Source organism: Papilio xuthus, unplaced genomic scaffold (assembly GCF_000836235.2).
Source record: "Papilio xuthus unplaced genomic scaffold, Pxut_1.1 DF827680.1, whole genome shotgun sequence".
In the NCBI taxonomy this organism is placed as follows: domain Eukaryota; kingdom Metazoa; phylum Arthropoda; class Insecta; order Lepidoptera; family Papilionidae; genus Papilio; species Papilio xuthus.
Window position 1 is genome coordinate 6,188,115 of NW_013530969.1, and position 27,504 is coordinate 6,215,618.

Genomic DNA, 27,504 nt, shown 5'->3' on the forward strand with positions numbered 1-27,504 from the left:
AGAGCATACATCAAGCAAACATCTGAGGTAGTTAAATAACAAAAACTAAAGATAGTTTTCGATCACGTGTTTTTGTACAATTTTATTTATATTATAAGTATCATATGTATCATATGATGAACTTTGTTTTGTTTTGTCAATAAAATAAAGCCCCACACAATTTGAACCATTTGTTTTTCTTACAATTAAAACTCTTTGTCAGTCAATCAATATGCTGTTGTCAGACCTAAAGGTCTATGTTACCAGGTCATAAAATTAAAAAAAGAAATGCTGTTGTCAATCTGTCACAAATTCATTGTTGTGTGCCAAACAGCTGATGGCCTTTGTGATTGCGAATTATTTTTAGATTAAAAAATAAATGAACTTAAATAAAAATGGATGTCGTAGGCCTTTTAAATAATATAAATGATAAATCTGATATGTTTGCTGTGAAGACATGGACAGCGGAATGGTCAAGTAATTTTCAAGAAAATCAAGTAAGTTTCAATATCGATTTTATTCTTCTTTTCGAAGGCGAAATTATAACCATTATTTTTGATGGCATTTTGCTTTTCAAACATAAACTACAACAAACCTTCCCGTATTAGGTAACTGCTTGTTTAATTTTAGAAATCAATACCCTTGAGAACTATCGACTAATCGCGAGCGAGACATCTATTTCATGGATTTGTTATATTCAATGGAAAGTAATAAAATTCTGTATCGTTCTGGTTTATTATATTTGAATTTAAAATAAATACATATTAAATATGTTGAATTACCTTCTTAAAAAGTAGCTTTGTTGAGGTATTTCAAACTACGTATGTATTTTTTTGGGGCTTTGGGGCAACCTATCCCTGCTATAAAAAAGTGTTCTTGAGATTATCTGGAGCAAACAAACAAATTATTGACTCTCGAATAATAATACAGATATGAGTTAGTTAAAATTACACAAAGTTTGTTTACTTACATTTGCTCTCTTGTTAATGAAGACATTTTTATTCTATCAGCCAAGCAATTTCACATCCGTAGCACCCTCACAATATTAATTGTTATTTTATTATGGTACCTTACCATCATCCTTATTGTGTTTTAAAGCACAGACAATAATGAATTTTTGTACATATGTCAGCGTTGGAATCCTACGGGAAAACAAATAAATGTAAAGAATGTATGTTTAATTTTTTAACTTGACACCATTTTGAACATAAATATGATGTGTTGTATCGCTGTGTTAGATTTCTTTACGCAATTCCCATGTTAGTATTGCAACAGTAGTATTAGTAAAGTGGCGTAAACGCAAGGACTACCGGTCCGCGCCGCGGTCAGTGTCGCGCTTATTCTAAATTCAAACAGACGCATTTGTTTATTCTAATTTTAAACGGATCCATGTTTTTTCAACGAAATGCTGTTTAGGGTATGAAAAAAAATTCCCTAACATGGTCTTTGTTATTTTTGTCTGTAGTCAAAAATGTACAGTTACTAAAAATGGCTTAAGTCATTAGGTTTTTTTTTTAAATAATGGTAAATGTTTTCAATGAACCTTTTATTAGAATTTTTGCATTGTAATTGTACTTATACAAAAGCAATAGCATTGCTTTTGTATGAGTATTTATCTCTATTGTTGTTTAAAGTTAAAAAATATTAATTAACATTTTTTAGGCATACCATCTATTTAATGTTGGGAGCAAAAGGTTTTTGTATTATTAACAAAAAAATGTTCTAAGCTAAATAACTTTAAGTTTAAACCTTGATTTTTTTATCTTGTGATACTTAATATAAAGAAGCGTCAATAGCCTAATGGCTAAGGGTACGGATTTCCGATCACAAGGTCGGGGGTTCGAATCCAACCATTCGACTATTGTCGTAAAACCATATCCTAGCACAAGCCTAGAGCTTAGTTGGAATGGTAAAAGAAATATTAGTAAATTTGCAAAAAAATCTGATAATATTTAAAAAAATGTATTGGTATAGGTAGTGTATATCATTTGTTGTGTTTGTAAACAACATTGTTGAGGTCTATTATATGTTAATGCATTCCATCGTATCCACGCTTGTTATCCACGCGTTAGGTCTCTTGCAAACAAATTGTCATTTTCCTTTCCTCTTCGTATACTTCATTAGTGAAGGTCATGCTTGTCTTGAATAAAAACTATGCTAATAATTAACGGTAATAAAGGAAACTTGTAGCTAATTTTCATTCCTAACATTTGGAATAATGTAGTTGATATTCGTTATAAAGAGTTGCTTTTTAATTTTTTCGATATTTTTTTTTGTAATTTTTGACCATAATTTTTTTTACTAGATTACTAGACTTTTTGTTAGATATTAATAGTGATTTGTCATTGTAGAAATGGTATAGCATAGTTTATTTCGTTTTTATATGCAGCAAAAAAATATTAGTTAAAGTTTACATGCTGAATATCGACCTAGAATTTTCAGTATTGCATATGCTTAGATGTGTGACAAGAAAGGATAAAGTTAAAAATGTGTATATTAGAGGAAGTTTGAAAGTAGCGCCAGTGATCGAGAAATTGAGGAGTAAAAGATTAGCGTGGTTTGGATATGTTATGCGGAGGGATGATGATGATATAAGCAAAAAAGTAATGAGATTGAATGTGGATGGCTACAAAGGTAGAGAAAGACCAAAAAAAAGTATGGCATGACTGTATGAAAGAGGATATGCGTAGGAAGGGGGTAGACTCGGATATGACGGCTGATAGAGATGTATGGAGGAGTAGTACATACTGTGCCGACCCTCGATAGGGATAAGGGCAGGTTGATGATGATGATGAATTTTCGGTATTGCATCTTTTGAGTTATTTTTTCGTTTGTGAGGTTCCTTAACAATCAATAGTTTCGCGGAAATGATCGATTGTGTTTCATTATATAGATATCAAGGTATCCACGCTCCTCTATAGACCAGTTTTTATCCTACGACCTTGGTTAACTGCAAAAAAAGAAACGGAAGTCCAGCATTTTTCCTTTCTAGACAACGACAAGTAAATTCTCATTATGATTTTGCTTTATTTAAATTCATTTAAATTATATAGTTGCTTCATCATAGACTTTTTTTATTTATAATATTCAAAGGAAATATGTTACGTAAATACAGTATGTTCATATTTACATTTAAATATCATACTTGCGTTTTTTTGCGATACCTGTGCCTGTTTAAAACTAAATTTATTTGCATTTACTTAACATAGAGATTATCCTAAGAATGAATAATCTCAAAGGTCGATCGATTTTAAAGTAATTTTTTTTTTGTAAAATCTCTTGTTTGTCACTTTACTATAATTTTATTGTATTCAATCTCTTCGTGTTTATTCAATTAGATTGATTACCGCAATGTTTATTGATAATTCAGGATTTAGCGTGACTTCCTTGAAGTAACCAATTAAAAAAAATACAAAATTTTACACTCTCTACATACACTTTTTTAAGTATAAAAAATGATTTTATTTACATATTACTGCTGTTAAATAATTGACATTTATTTTACAAACATTGTACAAAATCAGCCATCATAATGCAGTTGTAGAGAAAAAACTGTTTAAGCCCTTCTCCCCACCTCTTCTCTTGCACTACTAAAGTGCCGGACGTAAAGTCAAGGTCACTGTTCTTTTAAAGTCATCACAAACATATGCTCAAAAATAAATGAATAGAAAAAAAGTCGCACGCTCCCAATATTTGCTGGCAAACATTCCAAACGTGACTTTTTTAAAGCAATACATAGGGTAATCGATTATTAGTAGTATTAGTAGAACGTGGCATTTCTTATTGTTTTGAATGTTATTTGCGTCATCGTATACAGCCGCTTTGTTGGTCACGTGTAGTGAAGCATGCTTTCAATTTAAACGAGATAATCGTAATGTGATGTAAATATTGCGAACAAACAATAATTCTTGTTCGTGTTATCCGCTGCGTAAAATATTACGATTTTGAGTTTGACTAAATTAGTCATGTTTTTTTTAATGCATAGATTTATAGAGCTTTGTATGGTCAAAAAAATCTTACTAGTGTTTATGCCTGGTTTACAGTATGACAGTAGCGCTGGCTTGGCATGGATTGCTTGGCCCCCCTTTTTTTTTTAGAGAGGAATGCTTTATGCATGCATGTAGTTATGTGAGATTCTCCTCCATAGCGGAGGCATACCCACTAAACCTCTCTGTTTCTCCAACGCATTGGCACGGGGCCACGGGCACACTTTCGATCTCGTCCGCGACCTTGGTTGGCTCCCTAGCATCAGTTAATGTTTACATATAATATTATAGTGCTCTTGACCACTATTGTCGTACTGTATTGGCTCAATGTAAACCAGGCATTAAACTACTCTACTATCTATGGGTTCATAATTTCCGTCGCGCTAATCTCTTAGGATTATGGTCGAGGACGACTTACTAAGAAATCTGAGCTACTAACAATTTTATTTAACCTTGGCTATGGTCTTTATTATCTTAAGATATTAAGCTAAGTAATTGATTTGCGATGTATTTACTGAGGTATCTTAATCTGTACCAAAATCACTCTAAGACAAGGAAACAAATGTTAAAATTGGCATTAAAAATTTAATTTTTTACTATTTTCAGTTGCTGTGGTCTTTCTGTGGATGTCTTCTTGTATCGTTACTCGTCGTCTTCTTCTATTACTATAAAAGATGGCGATTAAAAGGTATTTTTATTAGTTTGTATTCATGGGCATCGCCAGTGTGGATATGAAGGGCTAGCTGCCCTCTTAGTTAAATAAAAAATGTAAAATAGTATAGAACTACTTCCAATAAGACCATATACCTACCCCATTACTCCTCCCAACCACTTCGTCCTAGTCTAGATCATCAGCTGGCGTCGTCCATCTTTTCTTCACACCCATGCGTCTTCAGAAATGATATTTAGCACATTATGAAATCTATTCGAATGGCAATGTACAGACCATGACCCGCTTTTTATGATAAGATAATTTTACTAAAAGAACATATTAATATTTGTCTATTATCGTCTATTAAATATTTTGAAATCAAATTACATTTTATATATAAAATATCTTTTATGAAAACTATATTGCAACAAAATTATATCTGCAATGGATTGCTTACTTCGCTGGCGCAGAGACCCAAAGTGGTGTTTGGCCTCCGACAAGAGAGATCACCGAAGTCGACTGTCCTGAACCTTCTCTTGCCAGTCCATCGCTTCTAGCTTGTAAAGCTGGAACTGCAATGCATTGATAAATAAACATTGTAAATTTTGCACATGGCATTATGGGGTGTTAGGACTAAAGTGCCCTTTAATTTGATTTAAATTCGCAGAATTATCTGGTGGTACGGGAGCAATAGATGCTGGGGGGGAACCAGCGAAGAGGTTCCGCAAACGAGACAAGATGCTGTTCTATGGGCGACGTATGCTGCGGAAGGTCAAATCAATTTCAAACTCTGGCCAGGGTCGTAAGAGGCGAGCGGTTATGCGCTTCGCCAGAAAACTGTTACAACTGAAGAAGGAAGCAGCACCTGAACAACTTAAAGTACGACAATTTTGGTTATTTTTTATGTATTTACAAGATCAGAGACAAATATTTAAAAAAATCAGTGAAATTATACTGTTTTAAATGTCACGAGTTCCTTAGCTTTTATCCTTGATTTATTTTTAATTTTTTTAAATTTAATTCATATTCAAAATGAAATTTAATTTGAAAATAAAAAAAAAATTACATTAAATTCCGTAAAATTCTAGAATAGAGGTAAATTACGCATATGACAGCTATTAAATTTGTTTAGATTAAAAATAAAATGTCTATGAATACCAATATTGCAGATTTCCATAGCCACATCGTTGTTTATGGTTAAAAATTTAACGATCATTTCGTTGTATCAGGCCGTTTACTATTGCAATATTGTACTTTAAAAAAAAACAAATTATAGTATAAAGATTTCTTATAATTTTCCTTAGGTGTTAGAGCCTCCAGCAGAATACTTAGAAGAAGACTTAACAAGTGACGACCGCGTACCTCCAGATGCACTTTATATGTTACACAGCATCCGAGTCTTCGGCCATTTCGAGAAACCCGTCTTTCTGATGCTCTGCAAACATACAGAGATACTCAACCTACCCGCTGGAGCCTTCCTCTTTAAAGTCGGTGAGTTATAAATGTATTGGTTTTATTTCTATTAAATTCTAGTATTCTGAACATACACAGGGTGTCCCAAAAGGTTACGTACATAGGAAGGGGGATGATAGGGGTGGTCACAAGGGTCACCAGAAAAATAAAATAAAAATTCCCCTCTGGATATTAAAAAAAATAATGCCATTTTTTAAAATCAGAAGGTGTAAAATTTTTAAGTTTTTAAAAAATGCCATTTATTTTTTTTTATACCCAGGGGGGAATTTTTATTTTATTTTTCTGGTGACCCTTGTGACCACCCCTATCATCCCCCTTCCTATGTACGTAACCTTTTGGGACACCCTGTATGTGTTAATAACTTAATTTTAAATGCGATACAATATTTTAAAAAATAAAATTGAATAAATATTGCTATGTTTGATATATCAGAACAAAGATACAGATAATATTTTTGTACAGCCATTTTCAAATATCTTGTCGGCTTTTAACTTCGCGCAAGTCGCTGCGCACTAAACAAAGTTAGGTGTGTTGGGGCGTTTCGGGATACGGGGATACTGCATAAAGAGCCGATCACCTTGAGCCACCAAGATATTTTAAAAATAACTATTCATATAATTTAGCAATTCTTATGGTATTTAAACATAGTTCCTATGTATAAGTATTGAAGGATATTTGCATTTGTGGTGATAAGGTGACACGGACGAGAACGTGTACGTGGTGCAGACGGGGCGTGTCAACGTATACATTACGAATGCGGACGGCAGCAGTCTCTCGCTTAAAGTGGTGCGCGCTGGGGAGAGCGTCACCTCATTGCTCAGCTTTACTGACGTGCTTACGGTAACTAGTCTAGATTTTATGGTACTAGATACTATGTTTTTGGTAAAAACCTGTTGATAAAAAATGATAGTCTTACTAATACTATAAATGCGAATGTTTAGAGAGATGGATGTTTGTGTGAATGTATCTCCAGAACGGTTGAACGAATCTCGCTGAAATTTGGCATATATATAAAACATAGTCTCTAAGAACACTTAGGCTACTAATAATGTGTTTCGCGGGCGACAGCTAGTAATACAATAAATGTTAGACTGCTTAGTGAACGGAAAAACAGAAAAACTTCTATAACAGTCTGGAGTATACGACTCTTTCAAAATCAAAAAGTTCGTGAAGTTTATAAGTTGAAATCAAGCATGATTTAAAAAAATGTTTTTTTTCTTCCAGGGTCACTCACAACCTTACAAAACAGTGAACGCAAAAGCGCTAGAAGATTCCCAAGTGATAAAGCTACCGATGCGAGCTTTCCAAGAAGTCTTCAAAGAGTATCCTGATATATTTGTCAGAGTTATTCAGGTTATTTGATTATTTAATGTATATTTTTCAATTTATTTTGTGTCAAGTAATTCCGCGGGATACAACTAGTTAAATGGATATATGTTTCAGATAATCATGGTACGACTCCAACGTGTCACGTTCACAGCTCTTCATCAGTATTTAGGATTGAGTGCTGAACTTGTCAATCCGGTATGTTATGTTTTTTTAATTAATTTTGCTTAAAAAAGGATTTAAAAAATATATTACAAAAAATATTTTTTTGTAGAAAAAAATCATGTCTTAAACTTATGGTCCATTATTGTATCATTTACCCTACGTTTCTCACAGGGTAAGGACAAACGTCGTCCCGGAACTGTCTCCTCCCCTGGCAAGTCAAGTAAGGTGGTACTGGTGGACAGTGGCACCACAATGCATCCACATAACCACTCCACCCAGTCGCCGCATCACGAGCGCGTTGAACATATGGTCAGTTTTATAACATAACTGAAGGATTTTAACTGTCAGAACTCCTGAATGATTTTTTTAACTTTTCATAGATAGTGTACATGGTGAAGGCTAATTAAAAAATATCCTAATTAGGGAAGACAAAAATAAATTTGCGTTTTTAGATTTCACAATAAGATTTCTTAGTATTTAAATAATTAAAAATTAAAAACAAAATCTCATTCTCATTTCTAAATACAGCCGAACTTGGATATGCAAGAGTCCAAAAGACCGAGATACTACGAGACTCACTTATAGAGGTTTCTCTCTGACAGGAGTTTCTCGTTTATAAAGGTTTCTTACTTATCCTTGGTCTACTATAATTGTAAAGTACACAAATCCTATCCCTCATGATATTAACATCATTGCAATGGACAGGAGGGCGGACATCAGACCTCCTCACCCATACACATCCAGGGTAGAAAACCCCGCCCCGACATGGTGCCTGATCTCACTTCTAACACGCCACAGGTAACTTCATATTTAAATGTGTATATATTGAGGCAACACCGGCCCCGGACTGGTGTGGCCAGTGCGCGTGCGTCATAATTTAACCTATTTCCTGTTTTTTGCTCAACAACGATCATTTTGTTGTGACAAGAAAAAAAAACTAAATACTGACTGAAAAGTAAAAAAAAACAAAAAAGGTAAAATTATGACACGCGACCTACACTGGACCCGCAACCCCGGGGCCGGTGTTGCCACATTAACTGACTCCTTTATCGATTTCATATTACATTTCCCTTGTAATTTTTTTTTCACAATAACTTACCTTAATTTTTTTTCTAAGTTTTCATGTCACATTAAATAAATTTTACAAACTTTTTTTTATTTATTTTAAGGTGGCAAACTAGCATGGGCAACATAAATTCGCCGAAATAGCAAAGCGACTTCTATCCGTAGACATTTAAAATAACAGCGTTATCTTTAGTCTACGGAGGAGGGGACGCACAGGAAAGGGGATATTTCATCTTTCTATACGTCCCTATCAACTCTACCACCCCTTCTTAAAAGAAAAGCGAGTACACAATACGTGGAGCGTCGGTGGCCGAGCACTTGACTTGCAATCTGCAGGTCCTGGGTTCGAATCCCTCCATGTACCAATGCGTCTTTCGATTTCCGATTTACATATATACATTTATCCGACGTTCTTACGGTAAAGGAAAACATCGTGATGCAACCTGCACATGTCTGAGAAGAAATTCAAAGATATGTGTGAAGTCAACCAACCAGCACTTGGCCAGCGTGGTTGACTATGGCCTAATCACCCTTAACTTAGGGTAGGCACCGACCACCTCGGTGGGGACGTATAGTGTACTGATGATGATGTGCACAATAACTGATATTTATTTAGGATAAGAATCTCTCAAATGGTTTAATATTTAGCATTGATGATGAATCTTTGTGTTTGCTGACCGCAGCAGCAGCCCGACGTGCAGCCGACCTCCTCCTACAAATCCAAAGAGGGCTCATCTTTCAAGAAACATAACACTGATAATCTTGATGAACAGGTAATTTGTTTATCTCGTACCAAATCAACACATATTTGCGCAAAGAAGAATACTTATAAACACGTGATTTAATTTTTAATGAAAAACTAACAAGTAGTTTTTGAGTTTTCTATTACGGATTGTAGGGAGTTTAGTAGTTTATTTAACTATTTTAGAATTTTCTATACTTCAAGTGTTGCCCCGCTCACTCAAGGCCATGCATTTTTATTTGAAACTAGCTGTCGCCTGCGAGTCCGTTAACGTGGAATTAAAAAAAACATAATTAGCAGCCTATGTATTCTTCCAGACTATGTTCTATATCTATGGCAAATTTAATTGAGATCCATGCAGCCGTTCTAGAGAAAACCATCAAAAAAATATGCATAAATATTCGCGTTTATAATATTAGTAAGATGTTATGTAAATATTTCAGGCTTTAATCCAAATAGCGACGGAAGCGTTTGTGAAGGAGTTGGGTCTGGAGAGTGACAATCTGTTGCGCGGGAACGTGCAAGTGAGGGACCTGCCTGCCGGGACTTACATCATGAAGGAGGAGAGTCATAAGGTAACACAAACTGTGTTCTTAGTTTGCTTTTCTTTCCATTATAATGTCGAACAACTTGTAAAAATTGAGACCTCAATTTTTCAGGCTGAAAATGATGATAATATGTTTTTCTAGGCGTGTTTTTGGTGTGGAAACATACTTTCATATGCTTTATTCGTGCGATTTGCTTATATTTATGCAGATTTGTTCTTTGGTTACGTTTGATTTAACGAGACATATGTTAAAAAATGAATACGATAAATAAATTACAATTTGTAAGTTTCTTGTCGTTGGTTTCTAAGACTGAAATCCATGTATCAAAGGCCGGCAACGCATCTGCGATTCCTCTGGTATAGCTGATGTCCATGGGCGTCGTTGAACACCTCGGTGTTCCCGCTGCTCGTTTGCTCCCTTCTGTTATAAAAAATGTAAGAAACATATTGTTGCGCTGTTTTGACAAAGACAACGATATGTTTTCTAAACGGATTTTGGTATCAGAAACCAACGATTAATAATTATATAAGCATTTTATTTACGGATACAAGTTTATTGTTTTAAAATATATATTTTGTTCGTTTCAAAAGCTGTATTATTGTATCGAGGGTGAACCAGAGATTGTTCAGGTAGATATTGTGTTTGGCGCGTTTTTTTTTAAGTCTTATAATTGTTATCATACGTTTGTCTTTTTTCTAAATAAAAAAACAATAAGCAATGTAAATAACATTAATTAAAAAATAATTCTACAAATGCAATAAAGAATGTATCTTCATTTTCCTTCATTTGAAATAATTAAAAATTCACTTCCATTTGGCATTATGGTATTTTAAATGTACGAAAATCATGTATGGTTGTGTGACTGCATGTTATCAAACATTGTATGCAATTCTCAACCAATGAATTCTTTTTTTAATAAAAACAAATAAAAAATCCTATAATAAATTATAATATGCATTATTATATTAATTTTCGTCTAAGTCTTAATATGAAATTCAAAATCAAAACGATAATTTTTTTTTGTTTTGTATACTAAGTTTTCGTGGTAGGGTCACTAATATATAAATAAACAATATTGTTATCTCTCTTTTCTTCTAAGAGAATGAAAGGGATGTCGATTATTTTTTGTATATGAACATTTTTACAATGGAAAAGGTGCAAAAACCATTAAAAAAAATTGCAAAAATTTGCTTGGCCGCTACCTATCTGCGCAGAATTAAAAAAAATCTTGTAATAATTAAAGCCTGTCTCCCGGATATAGTGTAGCTTTCTAACAGGGAAAGATTTTTTTAAATCGGTTCAGTACTATCGGAGTTTTAATACAAACAATCAAATCATTCCTCTTTATAATATTAAGATTAAGCGTATATGACTTCTCACGAAACAATTGTTTAATCCAGGACGTGGCTCTAGTGTACCTTCTATCTGGAGCTTTACTGGTCTCGCAGAAGGTGGCCGAAGGTGAAGGGGAGGTGCATATGTTTACTGCTTACCCAGGTGAGATTAAATAGTTTTATAGATTAAAAATACTCTATAATTTTTCCACGTGCTTCAGCTAAATTCCTGTCAAAGTCCCCTCAGAATTGGTCCAGATGTATCGGTGATTACCAGAAACACACACAACTTTACAGGCAGACAAATTAAAAAAAATGTTTTTTGTTATCAAAAATGGAAATACATTATGTGGTTTTTTCGATATTGCATACTTATACTAAAATTTTATTAATTTATGTTAACACTTTCAGTGCCACTGATTTGCCTGGAATGTTTTCGTAAAAAAACTTTATGGCATGGAATGTGTTACAAAAAACAATGCAACTTACTTAATGTTTAATTCTATATCTTCAAAGAATAGCTTACCGTGGGTTTCTGAGACTTAAATCTCATTTCAAATCATAATATAAGACTGGAGTGAGATCTGGGTCTAAAAAACCCACGGTTAATCTTTATCCAGGTGAAGTGGAGGGTGGTCTAGCTGTACTAACGGGGGAGCCGAGTTTCTTCTCTATCCGAGCTAAGCATTTCTCTCGCATCGGACTGTTGTCAAAGACGACTGTGTACAGCATCATGAGGGAGAGGCCCTCAGTGGTTCTGCACATTGCCAACACCGTCGTCAAGAGATTGTCACCTTTTGTCAGACAGGTTGACTTCGCTTTGGATTGGGTAAGATATGTTCTTATAGTTCAGTGTTTGATAGTGTGCCTGCCATTCAGTCATTACGTAGGGACTCTGAGTGTAGATTAAAGATGACAAATCTCGATGTCTTTAGAATGTGGGCGTAAGTAAGATTTAAATCGGCCTCATTGAAATGGATCTATGAAAAGGACTTTTTAGGGTTCCGTACCTCATAGGAAAAAACCGACCCTTATCCATCCATCCGTCTGTCTTTCAAGACCCTTTTTTTTCAATAAAATTAGTTTTTGTCTGCGATTCTGGTCGCTATATGCTCTTGTAGACTATGTTCTATATCTATACGTAATTTAAGTGAGATCCATGCAGCTGTTCTGGAGATCCCCCCCCCCCCATTCATCCATCTGAACTTTCGCATTTATATTAGAATCCAAGATTTAAATTTATATTTTTAAATATACTCTACCGATCTTTGACAGATTAATGACGTTGTCGTTGACGCACAATTTTTTTTTAAATATTTATTTTCCATTTTAGGTGTTTTTGGAGTCAGGTCGTGCAGTGTACCGTCAGGACGAGGAGTCAGGGTCCACATTCATTGTGCTGAGTGGTCGACTCAGATCTGTCATCACTCATCCAAATGGGAAGAAAGAGTTAGTGGGAGAATATGGCAAGGGAGATCTCGTGGGAATTGTACGTGAAAATGTTCTATCAATTGTTCTCTATACAGTGGAAACGTAATGTTCACTAAGACTAATATTAGTTTGAAAACATTTTGTTAGAAATCTTCCTTAGTGTTTTATTGACGAGTTTTAGTGTCGTAGTTAAATTTGAAAAACTACAGTTAAAGTCTTTTCAGTTTTACATTTATGAAATTAATCGTAAATTATCAGTTAAAATTTTTAATTCTTTATGCACTTAGTATACACAATATCTTGACCCCTGATCACATAGTACCAGTATACTTATCACGTTTCAGGTTGAGATGGTGACACAAACACGGCGTAGTACCACGGTAATGGCGGTGCGAGATTCCGAACTGGCAAAGTTACCTGAAGGTCTCTTCAATGCCATCAAGCTGAGGTTCCCCGTCGTTGTGACCAGGCTTATTAATTTACTAGGACATAGAATTTTGGGTATGTAATATAATGAAGTTTACTATTTAAAGTTAGGGAACATACCCATACTACGTGACTTACTTTTTTTAGTTTTTTCGACCCCTCCCTCCCCTCGGTGACCACTCGTAGTACATGCCAAGACCCTGCCCCCATTAGTTTTTACGTAGTAATTCATAATTATGATTTTTAATCATTTCACAGGTAAAACTTGAAAAAAAATAATTTGGCTCATACTCTTCTTTATTGCATAAGACTGCATGCATACTTAAATTACTACTGAATTATGTGTTATGAAAAAAAACAAGTAACGACAACGTGACTAAAATCTGAGCCCCCCCCCGCTCCTGTGACTGACCGTAGTATTTTAAAGACTCTGACACCCCCCCCCGACCCTAAACGGGTCACGTAGTTATGGGTACGTTCCCTAAGGTCCAAAATTTATCGTAATAGAATAAAAACCCATTTTTCTTTATAAATCTTGAAAGTTTTTGCTGAGTTTTTAATTACAATGATTTACTATCTGTTGTTATGGAAACTGTAATTTGCATGTTAACTTTTTTCTTGTATAAATAAATCTGTAAAACATAGAAAAATGGGCTTTATTCATATAATCATAGGTCCGTTTATCGATCTTTATAACACAGGAAAATGATCTCTATTGACATACTAATAGGTTCGATTTTTGTTTTCCATAACACAGGAAAATGGACCCTATTTATATGGCAATAAGATCGATTATCGATCTTTATAACGTAGGAAAATGGACTCTATTTGTATTTAAATACGTTTGTTTATCGTGTACAGGTTCATGGCAGAAGCCGGGCGGCGCGGGGCGTGGTCCTGCAGCACTAGAGCCGCGCTCCTCACAGCACACGTTCTCCACAGTGGCCGTAGTACCTGTGGGCGACGACGTGCCATTAACTGCCTTTACATACGAATTGTATCACTCGCTCAGTGCTATTGGTAATTATAAACATCGATTACTGACTAAAATTAATTGTAACTAAAAAAAATCTATAAATTTTCAATGTTGGGTAGTAAAATTCTGTACTAGAATTTTTCTCCCTCAGGAAAGTACTTGATACTTTATCTCAGAAAGAGTACATTAAATTATGATCTACCGTATATAGTACCAGCAGTTGTCCGCATAGAAGCGCCAATAGCCTAATTGTTTAAGGGTACGGATATCCGATCACGAGGTCGTAGGCTCGACTCCCGCTATTCGACTATTGTCGTAAACTATATCCTAGCACAAGCATACAGCTTAGTTGGAATGGTACAAGAAATATTAGTAAATTTATAAATATCTAATAATTAAAAAGAAAAATAGCATATTAAAAAAATCTAGTCACAAATATATTATATTTCAAATCGGTTTAGTAATTTTATGCATATCTAATGCAAACAAATAAATAAATCTTTCGGTTTATATTTCTATGTTTAATAATTTTTAAGGTCCCACCGTACGATTGACCTCTGACGTGATCCGGAAACTGCTGGGTCTGACCATCATGGACCCCAACAATGAATACCGCCTCAGCTCCTGGCTGGCGCAGCAGGAGGACAAACATAAGGTATGGACTCTTACATTAGTCACTGTCAGAAAATCATTCAAAACTTTCATATCAATATATTCTGAAGGATTAATTACAAACTATGTTCCACATCTATGCCAAATTTCCGCAAGATCCATACATCCAAACTTTCACATTTATAATATTATCAAGAAGTAAGATAATAGCAGAATTTATGATGAAGGTATTAATAAAATAAAAAAAAATGTCAAAAACTATAACAAAGTTATTTATAGTCAAACATATCTGGCATATTGAGAGGCGCTACTGTAGCGCTTAGTTTTGTCACAAAATATTTAAAACCTACATGGACATAGAAAAAGACATAAAAAAGAAAAATATGACAGGTCCAATACAAAAAGAATCTTGATGCGAGAAAGACAGGAGGGCGCTAGTGAGCTATCATAATTTAGTTTTAGTTACAACCCGTTCAGATAGAGATAGAGATATCCTTATAGGTGTATAAGATATGAGTTATATGTGTGTAAGGTGGCGCTGTACCAGTGCGACCCGAGCCTGACGCAATGGACGCAGCGCTGCATCCGGCAGGCGGACTGCATACTCATCGTGGCGCTGGGGGACAAGCAGCCCAGCATCGGCAAGGTTACCAATTAACTATTCTATTATATAGTTTAACACGTCCTACACCATTAAGATAAAGAGAGTTCATAATAATTTTCATTCAGAGGTTATATAAAACTAGCGATCGCCCTTCGACTCGACTTCGTCAGCATATAGAAAAGAAGGAAACTATATTATGGCCGCGTGCATCAGCCATTTTACGTCAAAGTATCATCAAAATTGGCATTACGGACAGACATACAGACACTACAATTTTATTTTTTTGGATATTTTCGTTATAATGAATATTGCAAGTCAGAACTTTGACATTATTTTTTTTAATCTGTAATTTTCTAACAATTTTTGCCCTAATAGCATAATATTGTTGTGTCAGATCGAGAAGGAGATCGAACGTTTGGCGATCCGTACTCAGAAGGAGCTGGTGCTGCTGCACCGGGAGGGCGGTGCTCCTCCAGCAGGCACTGTGCACTGGCTCAACATGCGCTCCTGGGTGTCGCAGCACCACCACGTGCGCTGTCCGCATCGCATGTTCACTCGCAAGAGCCAGTACAGAGTTGTTAGTACACAAACTATAGTACCCTGAGGGGCGCCACTTTCGATATTTGTACGGCAACATTTTCAATATGTCAAATTAATTTAAAAAAAAATATAGAACGTCAACGTTATCTGCCCCGGTGGGCATAATTCAAAATAAAATATTTAGTTCACTAACGCCCTCCCATCAATATTAAAAAAGTGTCACAAGGGTTTTTTTTCTGCCGCTTTCTGTACCCAAGTAGGTTTTATAATTTTTTTCACGGAATTAGCCGCGATAGCAGCGCCTCCCTCATTAGACCAGATAGACTAATCTACAAATCATCAAAGTCAGAAAATGGCATCTTAAAGATATCTTTGGTTGAAAACTATTACCATTTAAAGATTTTTTCCATTGCTTTTGGTTCTCTGCACAAGTTATTTAAGCTTTATTTAATTCCAGAGCGAGCTGTACAGCAAGGTGCTGATGTCGGAGGCGAACGTGCACTCCGACTTCTCGCGGCTGGCGCGCTGGCTGACGGGCACCGCGGTGGGCCTCGTGCTGGGCGGGGGCGGGGCGCGCGGCGCCGCACACGTCGGCATGATACGTGCCATACAGGTACACATACATAACCCATCACACGCCCTAAACAAACACATGTCTTTAGTAGAGACACTATGTTTCTAATTTTTCACACCGAAACCTTCTTTTTGATAGATTTTTGTCATATGAAATAAATTAACCCAATAAAATTTATCCTTAAAGTTACTAAAATAAACTTCTGTGATTAAAAAAAAAACTTATTACTCTATTCTTCCGGACTACGTTCTACATCTATGTCAAATTTTAGCGAGATCCATGCAGTCATTCTGGAGATATCTTCAAATAAACATCCATCCATCTAAACTTCCGCAGTTTTTAGTAATATATATGTGAATGTGTTCAGGAGGCTGGTATACCAATAGACATGGTGGGCGGAGTCAGCATCGGCGCCTTCATGGGCGCGCTCTGGTGCATGGAGCGCAACATCACCACTGTCACACAGAAAGCTCGCGACTGGTCACAGGTTATATGAATATAATAAAACCTTATTAAATATAATCGAATAGGACATTTTTCTCGCTTTTATTACCTACCTTTTCATGCTTTTTTTTAATATTTAGCTTACAATTTTTTCATCAATCAAGACATGATTTTTTAGTACATCGAATAATTTCAAGATGGCCGCCTTTACAAAATGGCGGTTATTACAAGTTATTTTCTTTAATTTAGTAAAGCATGTTTTATTTAATCTTTTAGAAAATGACACAATGGGGCAAACAACTCCTGGACCTGACTTATCCAGCTACATCCATGTTCTCGGGGCGTCAGTTCAACGCGACCATCCGCGGGACATTCGGCGACGTGCACATTGAGGATCTCTGGCTACCATACTTTACTGTCACCACTGATATTAGCTCCAGTTGTATGAGAATACATCGACACGGTAAGTACTTGGAACTCATTGGATGGATGGATGGATGTTTGAAATTTGGTATAGATTTAAAATACAGGAGAACACATAGGCTACTAAATTATTCAAAGTTTCGTGAGACATTATACTAAAATGATATAAAAACGGCTAAACACTCACGTATATTCGTCCGGTGACGGCACCGACTAGTTTCCGCGTCCGCGAAATAATACCAGTACCACTCATCCTGATGAAGGGCCCCCGATGAGCTCGAAACTAGTCGGTGCCGCCACCGGACGAATATACCTCAGTGTTTAGCCGTGTTTATATATCAACATAGGCTACTATGTTTTATTATAATTGGGAACGAAGTCGCGGGCCAAAGCTAGTTAAATTATAATATTAAATTTGTATTGTGAGAGAGATAAAGTAGGAAAAACTGGTGCATTTACCTCACACTTCTTACAAAAGGGAAGACTTATCTGAGTCATTCAATGGTCACTAAGGGAGATTCTTAGTGTTAAAGTATGAGAAATCTTGATAACAAGCCTTAATGTTAAGTAACTATTAAACTCTTATTGCAAATAACATATTTTTAAATTTATACTCAAATATGTAAGAGTTGTTTTTATGTGATGAATGAATTACTTATTCAGGGAGTTATTTTACTTACTAATATTATAAATGCAAAAGTTTAAATGGATGGATGGATGAAAGTATCTCCAGAACGTCTGAACAGATAGCGATGAAATTTATCACATATATAAAACACAGTCTGAAAGAACATAGGCTACTAATTCCGCGCAGATGAATTCGCGTGCAACAGCTAGTTTCTAATATAATTCGTTCACCATTCTATTACATACAGTTAAACTTTAATTATATTTTTACTATATATAGAGTTATTAAATTATAAATTGTGAACGTTCTCAGTTATTAGTTCGCGAATATCATCATCATCAGCTCAGTATAAATCCCCACCGAAGGACTCGGAGCCTAACCTAAGTTAAGGGTGATTAGGCCATAGTCAACCACGCTGGTCAAGTGCTGGTTGGTTGACTTCACACATATCTTTGAATTTCTTCTCAGATATGTGCAGCATCACGATGTTTTCCTTCTTCGAATATGTTATGTAGTTTTTATATTAACACAACACATTCATGGACAGGAAATCTACGTATTATTTGGGGATATTTTGCAGCTTTTTTTGCACTTACTAACAAAGATTATATTAAGGAAGTTTAAGAGGTTTCATTTTTAATATTTCATATTAAATATATCGAGGCCATGGTCTCATACAAAGTCATGCATGTGATATAAATTTATTTAGATGTTTGTATGTTTATTTATACAGGGTGTCCCAAAAGGTTACGTACATAGGAAGGGGGATGATAGGGGTGGTCACAAGGGTCACCAGAAAAATTAAATAAAAATTCTCCTCTGGGTATTAAAAAAAATAAATGGCATATTTTAAAATCTTAAAAATTTTACACCTTCTGGGGCAATTTTAATTTTCTTTAAAATCTTTGTTAGTTGTATTGTTTTTTTTTATTTCATATTGATAAAGGGTTATTGACGATAACATAATAGCTTTTTTTTAAATATAGCAATATTTGTAGATCATCGGTTACAAAATTGCCCCAGAAGGTGTAAAATTTTTAAGTTTTTAAAAAATGCCATTTATTTTTTTCAATACCCAGAGGGGAATTTTTATTTTATTTTTCTGGTGACCCCTATCATCCCCCTTCCTATGTACGTAACCTTTTGGGACACCCTGTATATCTGCAGACCAGTTTGCTTTATTTGAATAATATATGTTTTCTATTGTCAATATAAATCGGATAGCAACAATACAAGAATGGATCTTCTATTATCTTCATTTTATGATTTAGTTGAGGTAATCGTGATCTTATCAAAGTTATAAACATTCTGACATCTCATTTGTTAGTACATATTATATTCCATCCACGATAAAGATATAACAAACATTGGATCATATCATGACTAAAAAGTCGTATGGTCAACGAATATTATTTTTTTATCAACCAAATATTGACAAAAAGGTCAAACAAAACACTATAAGTGATAAATTGATGCGTAAATTTATATTTTTTTCGAGAGGGCGCTTTAGTGTTGCCAGTATTGCCATATGCAAAAATTTGATTTATTCAACTTTAATAAAAAATACATTTGTCAGTCCAGTGAAAAAATATCGTGGTTGGAATATAACTCCAAGTTACTGGACGAAAAAAAACTATCGTACATGGCTTGGTATAAATTGCGGAATTGTCTGTGTCATCATACGGTCATCAATATCTATGGTGGCTCACGACGCTTATTACGAAAGGGACAAGCAGATTTAAGATTGTGTTCTATGCACTTTGCCCTTTTATTTTATTTCGAAGCTAAGCTAGGATTTTTGCGTTTTTATTTTATTTTCACGTATATTTTATTCCGCTACAGTGATTTTTTTTGTTGACTCCCCCCACAACCACACTCACTTGCATTTATGTGTCAATCTGTCCGTTTGATGTGTCGTATATATATATATTGTTTTGTACGTGTTACACTACAGTTTTATTTATTTTATAATGTCTACGAATCCGACATTTGCTTTTGGGTGTTGCCATTTCTTACATAAAACTGAAGAAAAAAAAAATAAAAGAAACAAAACGCTTGTGATTGGTTTACCAAATAACGCTTTATATATTTTTTTTTAAAGTTAACTTAAATATATTTTATAATATAGCAATCGGTGCGTGATAATGTCGGGTTGGAATGAATATATATTCGTATGAATCCATCTCCATTCATTTACATCAAAATCCATTTAACTTCATGTATTTGCATGAGTGTGGTTTTTAATTTTTTTTTCTACATTTCTTTAGTTCCCATCCCCATCACTGTAGTCTTATTATTAGATTATGTCTTATCTCTATTGTTTGAAGGTCTATTATCGCTTGTCGTGACCAATTTTTAAATTTGTAAAAACTTTTTAATGATAGACCTAAAAACAACAATCTTAATAGTACATGTTACTGTAGATATCATTTGTTAAAAAGGCTAATGTTCTATCAAGTTTGAAATAATAGCGTTGTTTTTTTTTATTTGTTAAATTTTGTATGTATAGTTCATTTTGTTAAAACAATATTATGACGTTTATTTTCTTTGTTTAAGTAGTTATTTTATATAATACATTGAATTTTCTTTTTTTTATTTTGATTATTAAGCTCAGAGCTATATAAGACGAAGTCTCTTATAAGTTATTAACGCTGAGAAGTGAAGAAAATTTGTGACTAAATAACTCAACTTAACTCTGCATTAAAGGGAATTTTGGTACTGGCTGTAAATAATTATAGGGGGTTTCTTTGAAGGTCAATATTAATATGATTATAACGCATTTATGCATGTCGAGCATGTGTCAAGGAATCTGTCACAATCGTCGGACTTGTCAACCTCTTTAGCTTTCTTTTAGCGGAATGGAATAACAATAGTAAGACATTTATAATCTATGGATTTCTGCATCCATCGTTTTCCTTTCCATGGATTGTGTTGTCTAATCTACACTAGATGATCTTCGTAATGCCCTATGTCCGATTTACATTTTCGATGCAACAATTTCACTTGAATACACCAGGTCTAAGAGAGTCAATGGCTCAGCATGTTTTGATATCTTTATAAATCTACAACTGAATTAAGATGTAATCTAGTTCACATTGAAATAAAGACACTCTAATGAAAATGATTATAAAAAAATATTATTAGTATAAAGTATTATATGATTATGTTATTATTAGGTTTTATTAAATATTTAATTAGGTTATATTGTAAATTAACTCGCGCGTCGCAGGTTCTCTGTGGCGATACATTCGCGCCTCGATGTCACTCAGTGGCTACATGCCGCCGTTGTGCGACCCTGTAGACGGCCACCTCCTATTGGACGGCGGTTACGTCAACAACCTGCCAGGTAAACCAATCACGGCGCTAGCTCACGCGTCACCGACACCGTGACAGCTCCGTCACAGTCAAAATGACAACACCGTTACTTATAATTGACGGATCTGTCACGTTTTGCACCGCGTGATATCAACGGGACATAACTAGACACAGCGAGACGGCTGTCACGTCATAAGGGAGACAATCTTTCTTTCAAAATTCATAGGTTGAGTGTAAATATTTCTGCGGAATTCTGGTTTTTTTATTAAAATGCTTTGGACTTGTAAACACACATTTGCACACTTAGCCTGTCCACCGATTTTAAACAGCACCCACTTTCTTCTAACCTTACTTCAAACAATTTAGTAGTTGGAATGACTATTTTCTTTGCATAATAATTACTATTTAATTACAAGAATTGAACATTTTAAATAAGACAATGCAAGATGCATCAAAGAATAAAGAAATAATTTGAAACTATAATTAAAACTAAATAAAGGTTATTTTGGAAGTAATAAAACGACTCTGATTGCTAACTTCTTTAATTAGATTAAAAATATTACTTGTAATGGAATAAGCAAACAGAATTAATACATTTGTCTGCACTCTAGGCGATTGTCATTATGGTCATGTTAAGATTTTTTAACTACGATTATTCATAGATTATAAACTGGTGAAGGGTGTGGGTGTTTGATTTAGTTCGTTATTTTTTAAACATCATGATATTTACACTCGGCTTACCATATTTTAACGGTAAGTAATGGCAACACTTAGAAGTACCGGTATACGAAACCGGCCATAGAGTAGGATCTGCTATTGTTGTCATATCAGGTGTACTCTGGAGATATTGTAGAGCTTCGATGAGTATTGCCGGCATTTTCCCGCCAATCTGCGATCCTATGGACGGACATCTTTTACTCGACGGTTGCTACGTTAATAATGTACCAGGTTTGTAGTTGTATTCAAAGTTACTTTGGCACTTTATTTAAATAAATATAGGGATCGATTGGTGTCACACTTGTATTTTATAAGAGAGGGCAAACGTGCGGCGGCGGACACCCGGGTGATCTTAGACGTTTATGGCAACACTAGAGAATTGACATTATTGACGTATTGACACATATTTTTGTCTGTATTTTGTCAACAATTTGAGCGATGACAATATATGTCAATCAAGTGACATTGCAATATAAACCCACTATAATGCAACTATTTGGTGTTACGTAAATATAAGGGAACATACCCATACTACGTGAACTATATTTTTAGTTTTTTCGATCCCTCCTTCCCCTCGGTGACCACTCGTATACCAAGACCCTCCCCCTTTAGTTTTTACGTAGTAATTCATAATTATGATTTTTTAATCATTACGCAGGTAAAAATTGAAAAAGAAATAATTTGGCTCATACTCTTCTTTATAGCATAAGACTGCATGCATACTTAAATTGCTAGTGAATTATGTATTATGAAAAAAAAAACAAGTAACGACTATGTGACTAAAATCTAGATTAAAGATCTAGAATCTAGATCTAGATCTAGAAAAAAAGATTAGATTAAAAATGTTAAGTACATTATTATTTTGTTATAATACAATGTCTCTTTTAAGGTCCAGTGTGATATAAATAAGAAAATATATTAATTTCAGCTGACGTAATGCGATCTCTGGGAGCGAAACACATCCTGGCCATAGACGTAGGCTCACAGGACGACACTGATCTTACTAACTACGGGGATGATCTCTCCGGCTGGTGGCTGCTTTGGAAAAAGTAATCGTACTCATAATTTTAATAGAATTTACAAAACAATTATCTTATCAAATCCGTTATAATATTGTTCCCATACATTTAAAATATCTCAATGTATTAATACTTTTACAGATGGAATCCATTCACTACACCTGTCAAAGTCCCCAATCTTCCAGATATACAGAGTAGACTTGCTTACGTCTCCTGCAATCGACAACTCGAGGTAAGATAATTACGTCAAATAGTCATCGATGTTAAATCGATATCTTACAAGTCTGACGAAATGAAAATTGCGAATGTTTAGATGTATATATGGACGGGTGTTTGTTAGAAGGTATCTCTAGAAGGCCTCAACTCACGATGCAAGGCATAGATGTAGAACATAGTCTGGAAGAACACATAGGCTTCTATTTAATTTTTATTGTAATTGCGCGTAGATGTAATCGGGGGCAACAGCTAGTTTTATTATAATACTAGCTGTTCCCCGCGACTCCGTCTGCGCGGAATTAAAAACAAATTTCAGCTAGATCTATGCAACTGTTATATATATCCAACCATCTATCCATCTAAACATTCGCATTTATGATATTAGTAAGAAGTAACATTGCTTTTTAGGAGGTGAAGAGTTCTGACTACTGCGAGTACATCAGACCACCGATCGATGCGTACAAGACTCTGCAGTTCGGATCGTTTGATGAGATCCGCGAGGTGGGGTACCGGCACGGCGCCGCGTACTTCGAGGGACAGCGACGCGGCGGCGGCGGCGGAGTCAGCGGTGTTGGCGCCGCGCCCCGCGCTCAGCCCGCTCAGCCCGCACTTACTGAGTAAGTTCACCACAAATCACACACTTTTACACTATAATTTTCTTTACAGACAAGTACTTATGTAACTTATATTCCTCGCGTCGAGAGCACACAATTATGAATCGTCGACGTTTCATTTAAAATCGTAGCTACTTTTCTTACTACGAACCTGACAAACAGGTTGTCTCTGGCGATTACACATATAATTGTAGGCGACCCGTGCTTTATAAAAATCACTATTATATAATTACGAAATTCCCTTAAGGTTTGCATTGTTTTATGTAGAAAGGGCCTTTTTGCTATACGACGAGACGTCTAAGAATTACTCAAGATATTCTTTATACGGATTTACTATGAAAATTTTAAAGTAATTTAACATAAAATAAGCAATTGCACCAGTTAAAGATCTGTCTAAAGCTACTAACAGATCGACTCAAGACAAAATGTGGGGTCGTCACATGAGATGTTATTCCAGCTACACTTTCACGGACCTGGCGCAGATGGTGTGCTCAGTGCGCACTGCGCAGGATGTGGACAACACCTCCTCCTCCTCATCAGATTACGAGGAGGACCAGCGACACTTCGAGGGTTACGCCTCCGAGCCCAGCGCCGGCATTTTAGAGGTAAAACTCCATGATTCAATAACTAGCAGTTGCACATGACTGCTCGCGAATCTAGTAATATATTGCTAATGTTACCCGGAGGTAGTTTAGTAGTTTTGGAGTCTATTCAATGCAAATAAACAATCAAGTCTTCCCTTTTTACTTTAGTATAGGTAACTTTAAACTACGAAAATATGGTCTTGGTTTTCTTGTTTGTTAGAAGTGCAAAAATTTCAGTTTTGTTAGTTTTATTTCCTTACATTTTGGTATTTCCACCTTCATTTATAAAACAGTTTATTGAAATTTTTCATCCTTATTTATAAAACTATTTATCTATGAGTACGTATAATACTTTTAGATATTATTAATTAATCATTTGGCGCGAATGACGTGCTTTCGTTACAAAGTCAAGCGTCGGAATGATTAGTGAGGGGACATAAACGTCGATATTTTAGTAAGGCTAGTGTTGCGCCAGTACACCGGCACTGTGTCGGATTTTCTTCCTAACAGTACCTTTTAATTTACAAGTTTTTGTCTGAATACAATATCAATTAGAATTAAAAGATAAATTAGCTTTTTAAATATTTGTTGTAAATTATTTAAGTGCTTTGTTATTGGTATTTGAGGCGTGTTGGTTGTTGATGACAGATGTCGTCGAGCGTAGAGGAGGGCGCGGCGTGGATGTGTGGCCACAGTGACACGGAATTGGTGGGCACATATTGACCTGCACGAGTGCACATTGTTTTGGGTTTAGATATTTTTTTTTCAATTTTTTATCTATGGTTTTGGTGCACACTGTCTGGGGCTTTTGGGTTTTTAACGCTTTAACACGGATATATTTTAATGCACTAGATATGGCAATTGGTGAAGATTTTATATTGATGCAACATTTTAATTCGCCTGTCAATTTTATTGTAGCATTCAAAACTTGAAGCACTGTTCTAATGAATAACATTTTAAGGAGTTTCTTTTATAATTTCTGAAGTTTTTGTAATTATTCTGAATTAAAGCATTCCAAAGGCAAATTAAAACAAAAATTAGCAATCCAAAGATATTAAAGTATTTATAATGCTGTACGTAAGCAGTTTTTCGCTTCCTTTAAGCAACTACACATAATGTTACTACGTGTAATATTTCGATTACTTGTATGTACTGTCGCTTTTGAACTATTTTTCTCGCTTATAAGGAAGCAATCCGTTCAGATATTCAAACACCAAGCTTTATCTATTCAATTTTATTTCAGTAAATTCATCCGTAACCATCCGTTTAGTCGTTATTTATATATATGTCATATAGTCGTTTCGTCCACTTCCATTCAAAAACATACATTTTAGCGTTATAGATATCGCTATTTTAGTATTTAGTATGTCAAATTATTATTATCATAGTTTTTTCGCTTTTGGCGTTCTCGTAAAAAAGGATTGGCTTCATAAAATATATTCATAACTTTTTTATAATAGTTCTCGTTTGAATGTCAATTGTCAAGTTAAATTCTAATATTCTAACTCGTGGATTAGCTAATTATAATAAAAACTAAAAAGCTACTAAATTTCCAAAAATACTAAATCTTAGTAACTCGAACATTGAACGATACACCAAATATTTTCTCAGTAAAAATCTAATTATTTTTCAGGAGGGTCTTCGCACACGTCGCGTCGGAGGATCCCTCTCCTTGTCCGAGGACGAGATCGACTCCGAAGCGGAGGTGTATGACCCACTGAACAAGAGGGGAGGGAACAGGTGAGACGCGACCTTGCACGACCTGTGCAAGGCCCTTTACGAGTACGCGCGCGCAGACGCACACGCGTAATGTCAAACTGACAGCTGTCAAGTCACGTGACGCTTCAAATTTGAATTTGACGTGTGGACGTTATTTGACATTCGAATTTGATTGCTCGAAGCAGTTTTTTTCTTTTTTGGATGTAGAAGGCGAGGCATTTTGTGTTAATTGCCAGTGAGAGATGTTTCAAGTATTGCCATTTTAAATGTGAAATTGTTTTTACTTTAGGTTCAGGAACTCATTGATATGCTCTTATTAAAATATTGTTTAAAATTGATGTTTTGATTGTGCTGTAGTGATTTTTTTCTGTGTTATTTTTTGCAATTTTTGTACGAGATGTATATCGTCTACAAATATTAAAAAACTTTTTATGTATTGTTTTGCGAATATCGATTATTGTTATTCATAAGTTATTTTAAAATTCCAAAGTATGCTGTGATTATTGTGAAATTAAAATAAATGTATGATTTAAGTCATTGCTTTTGCCATCAGCTGTATTGTAATACTTAGTTTTAATTAGTATTTGTTTTATAGGATTATTAATTAAATAAAATGACTTCCGATTTCGATTTATATAAATCGATTGAATTAATCGATAACTCGAATTTTATTCACCAAACGATTAATTTTCTTGTAGTTGACTACTATTTAACTAATATAATATAAGGAGTTCAAATGTTGGTATCATTTTAGGTAAAAATCTTTCACATTTCTAATGTAAAATGTAGTTATTGCACGCAACCAACAATAAAACTCTTTGTAAAAATATTTGGAATAAACTAAGCCTTATTTCTTACTCACAGCACAAATAAAATAAAAAAATAAATATATATTTTTTTAAATTGCTATTTTTGCGACTCTTCTTGGTTCTAAAGAAATTATATTTTTTTACTGTAATTTTTTCTTAATCCATCTTTTGGTTTAAGTCTTGATAAGTTATAGTTTTTATTTTCCAGTGATTTATTCGAATATGTATGGATGTAAATCTAATTATAAAAAAAAAAGTGCGTTTGTCAGTTCCTAGGTAGTTTACACAGACTGGCACACGATTTCAAATGATAGTTCTTGATTGTTCTCTTCATAATATGCGTTTTATTATTACGATTACTCTATTTAATATCGCATATAAAATTTAACTAAAGCAGTGAAATTAATGTTTAACTTATTAATACTCTTTAATTCATTGAATATTAAAAAAAATATCAAAAATGTGGTATATTTGCCTCGCGGAGGATTTAAGGCGGTGGTATCTACAGAAATCTACCTTAATATAGCTTATTCAATGCGGCAACTATTTAATTCCTTATTTTTAAGTCGAAAGAACTTTTTAT

General features: G+C 34.6%; 1 protein-coding gene across 8 annotated transcripts; it reads left to right on the forward strand.

Annotated features, from left to right (window-relative positions):
- The first annotated feature begins 313 nt into the window (after positions 1–313).
- sws (patatin like phospholipase domain containing sws) lies at positions 314–26,932 on the forward strand. 8 transcript variants are annotated; one of them, XM_013311598.1, is made up of 29 exons: positions 314–476; positions 4,572–4,653; positions 5,285–5,496; positions 5,922–6,108; positions 6,785–6,930; positions 7,315–7,443; positions 7,534–7,614; positions 7,753–7,890; positions 8,287–8,379; positions 9,330–9,419; positions 9,832–9,963; positions 11,337–11,433; positions 11,891–12,099; positions 12,604–12,759; positions 13,046–13,202; positions 13,989–14,147; positions 14,640–14,758; positions 15,248–15,361; positions 15,714–15,896; positions 16,317–16,472; positions 16,801–16,920; positions 17,154–17,340; positions 21,158–21,274; positions 22,889–23,009; positions 23,121–23,211; positions 23,604–23,812; positions 24,267–24,414; positions 25,042–25,101; positions 26,027–26,932. In XM_013311598.1, exons 1-29 carry the CDS (start codon positions 375–377, stop codon positions 26,135–26,137), a joined length of 3,906 nt encoding a protein of 1,301 aa, XP_013167052.1. In that variant the 5' UTR covers positions 314–374; the 3' UTR covers positions 26,138–26,932. The 8 variants fall into 8 exon arrangements, with proteins under 8 accessions (XP_013167052.1, XP_013167053.1, XP_013167054.1 ...); XM_013311599.1 differs by lacking the exon at positions 21,158–21,274 and adding an exon at positions 22,075–22,191; XM_013311600.1 differs by having other exon boundaries at positions 9,333–9,419.
- The last annotated feature ends 572 nt before the right edge of the window (positions 26,933–27,504 follow it).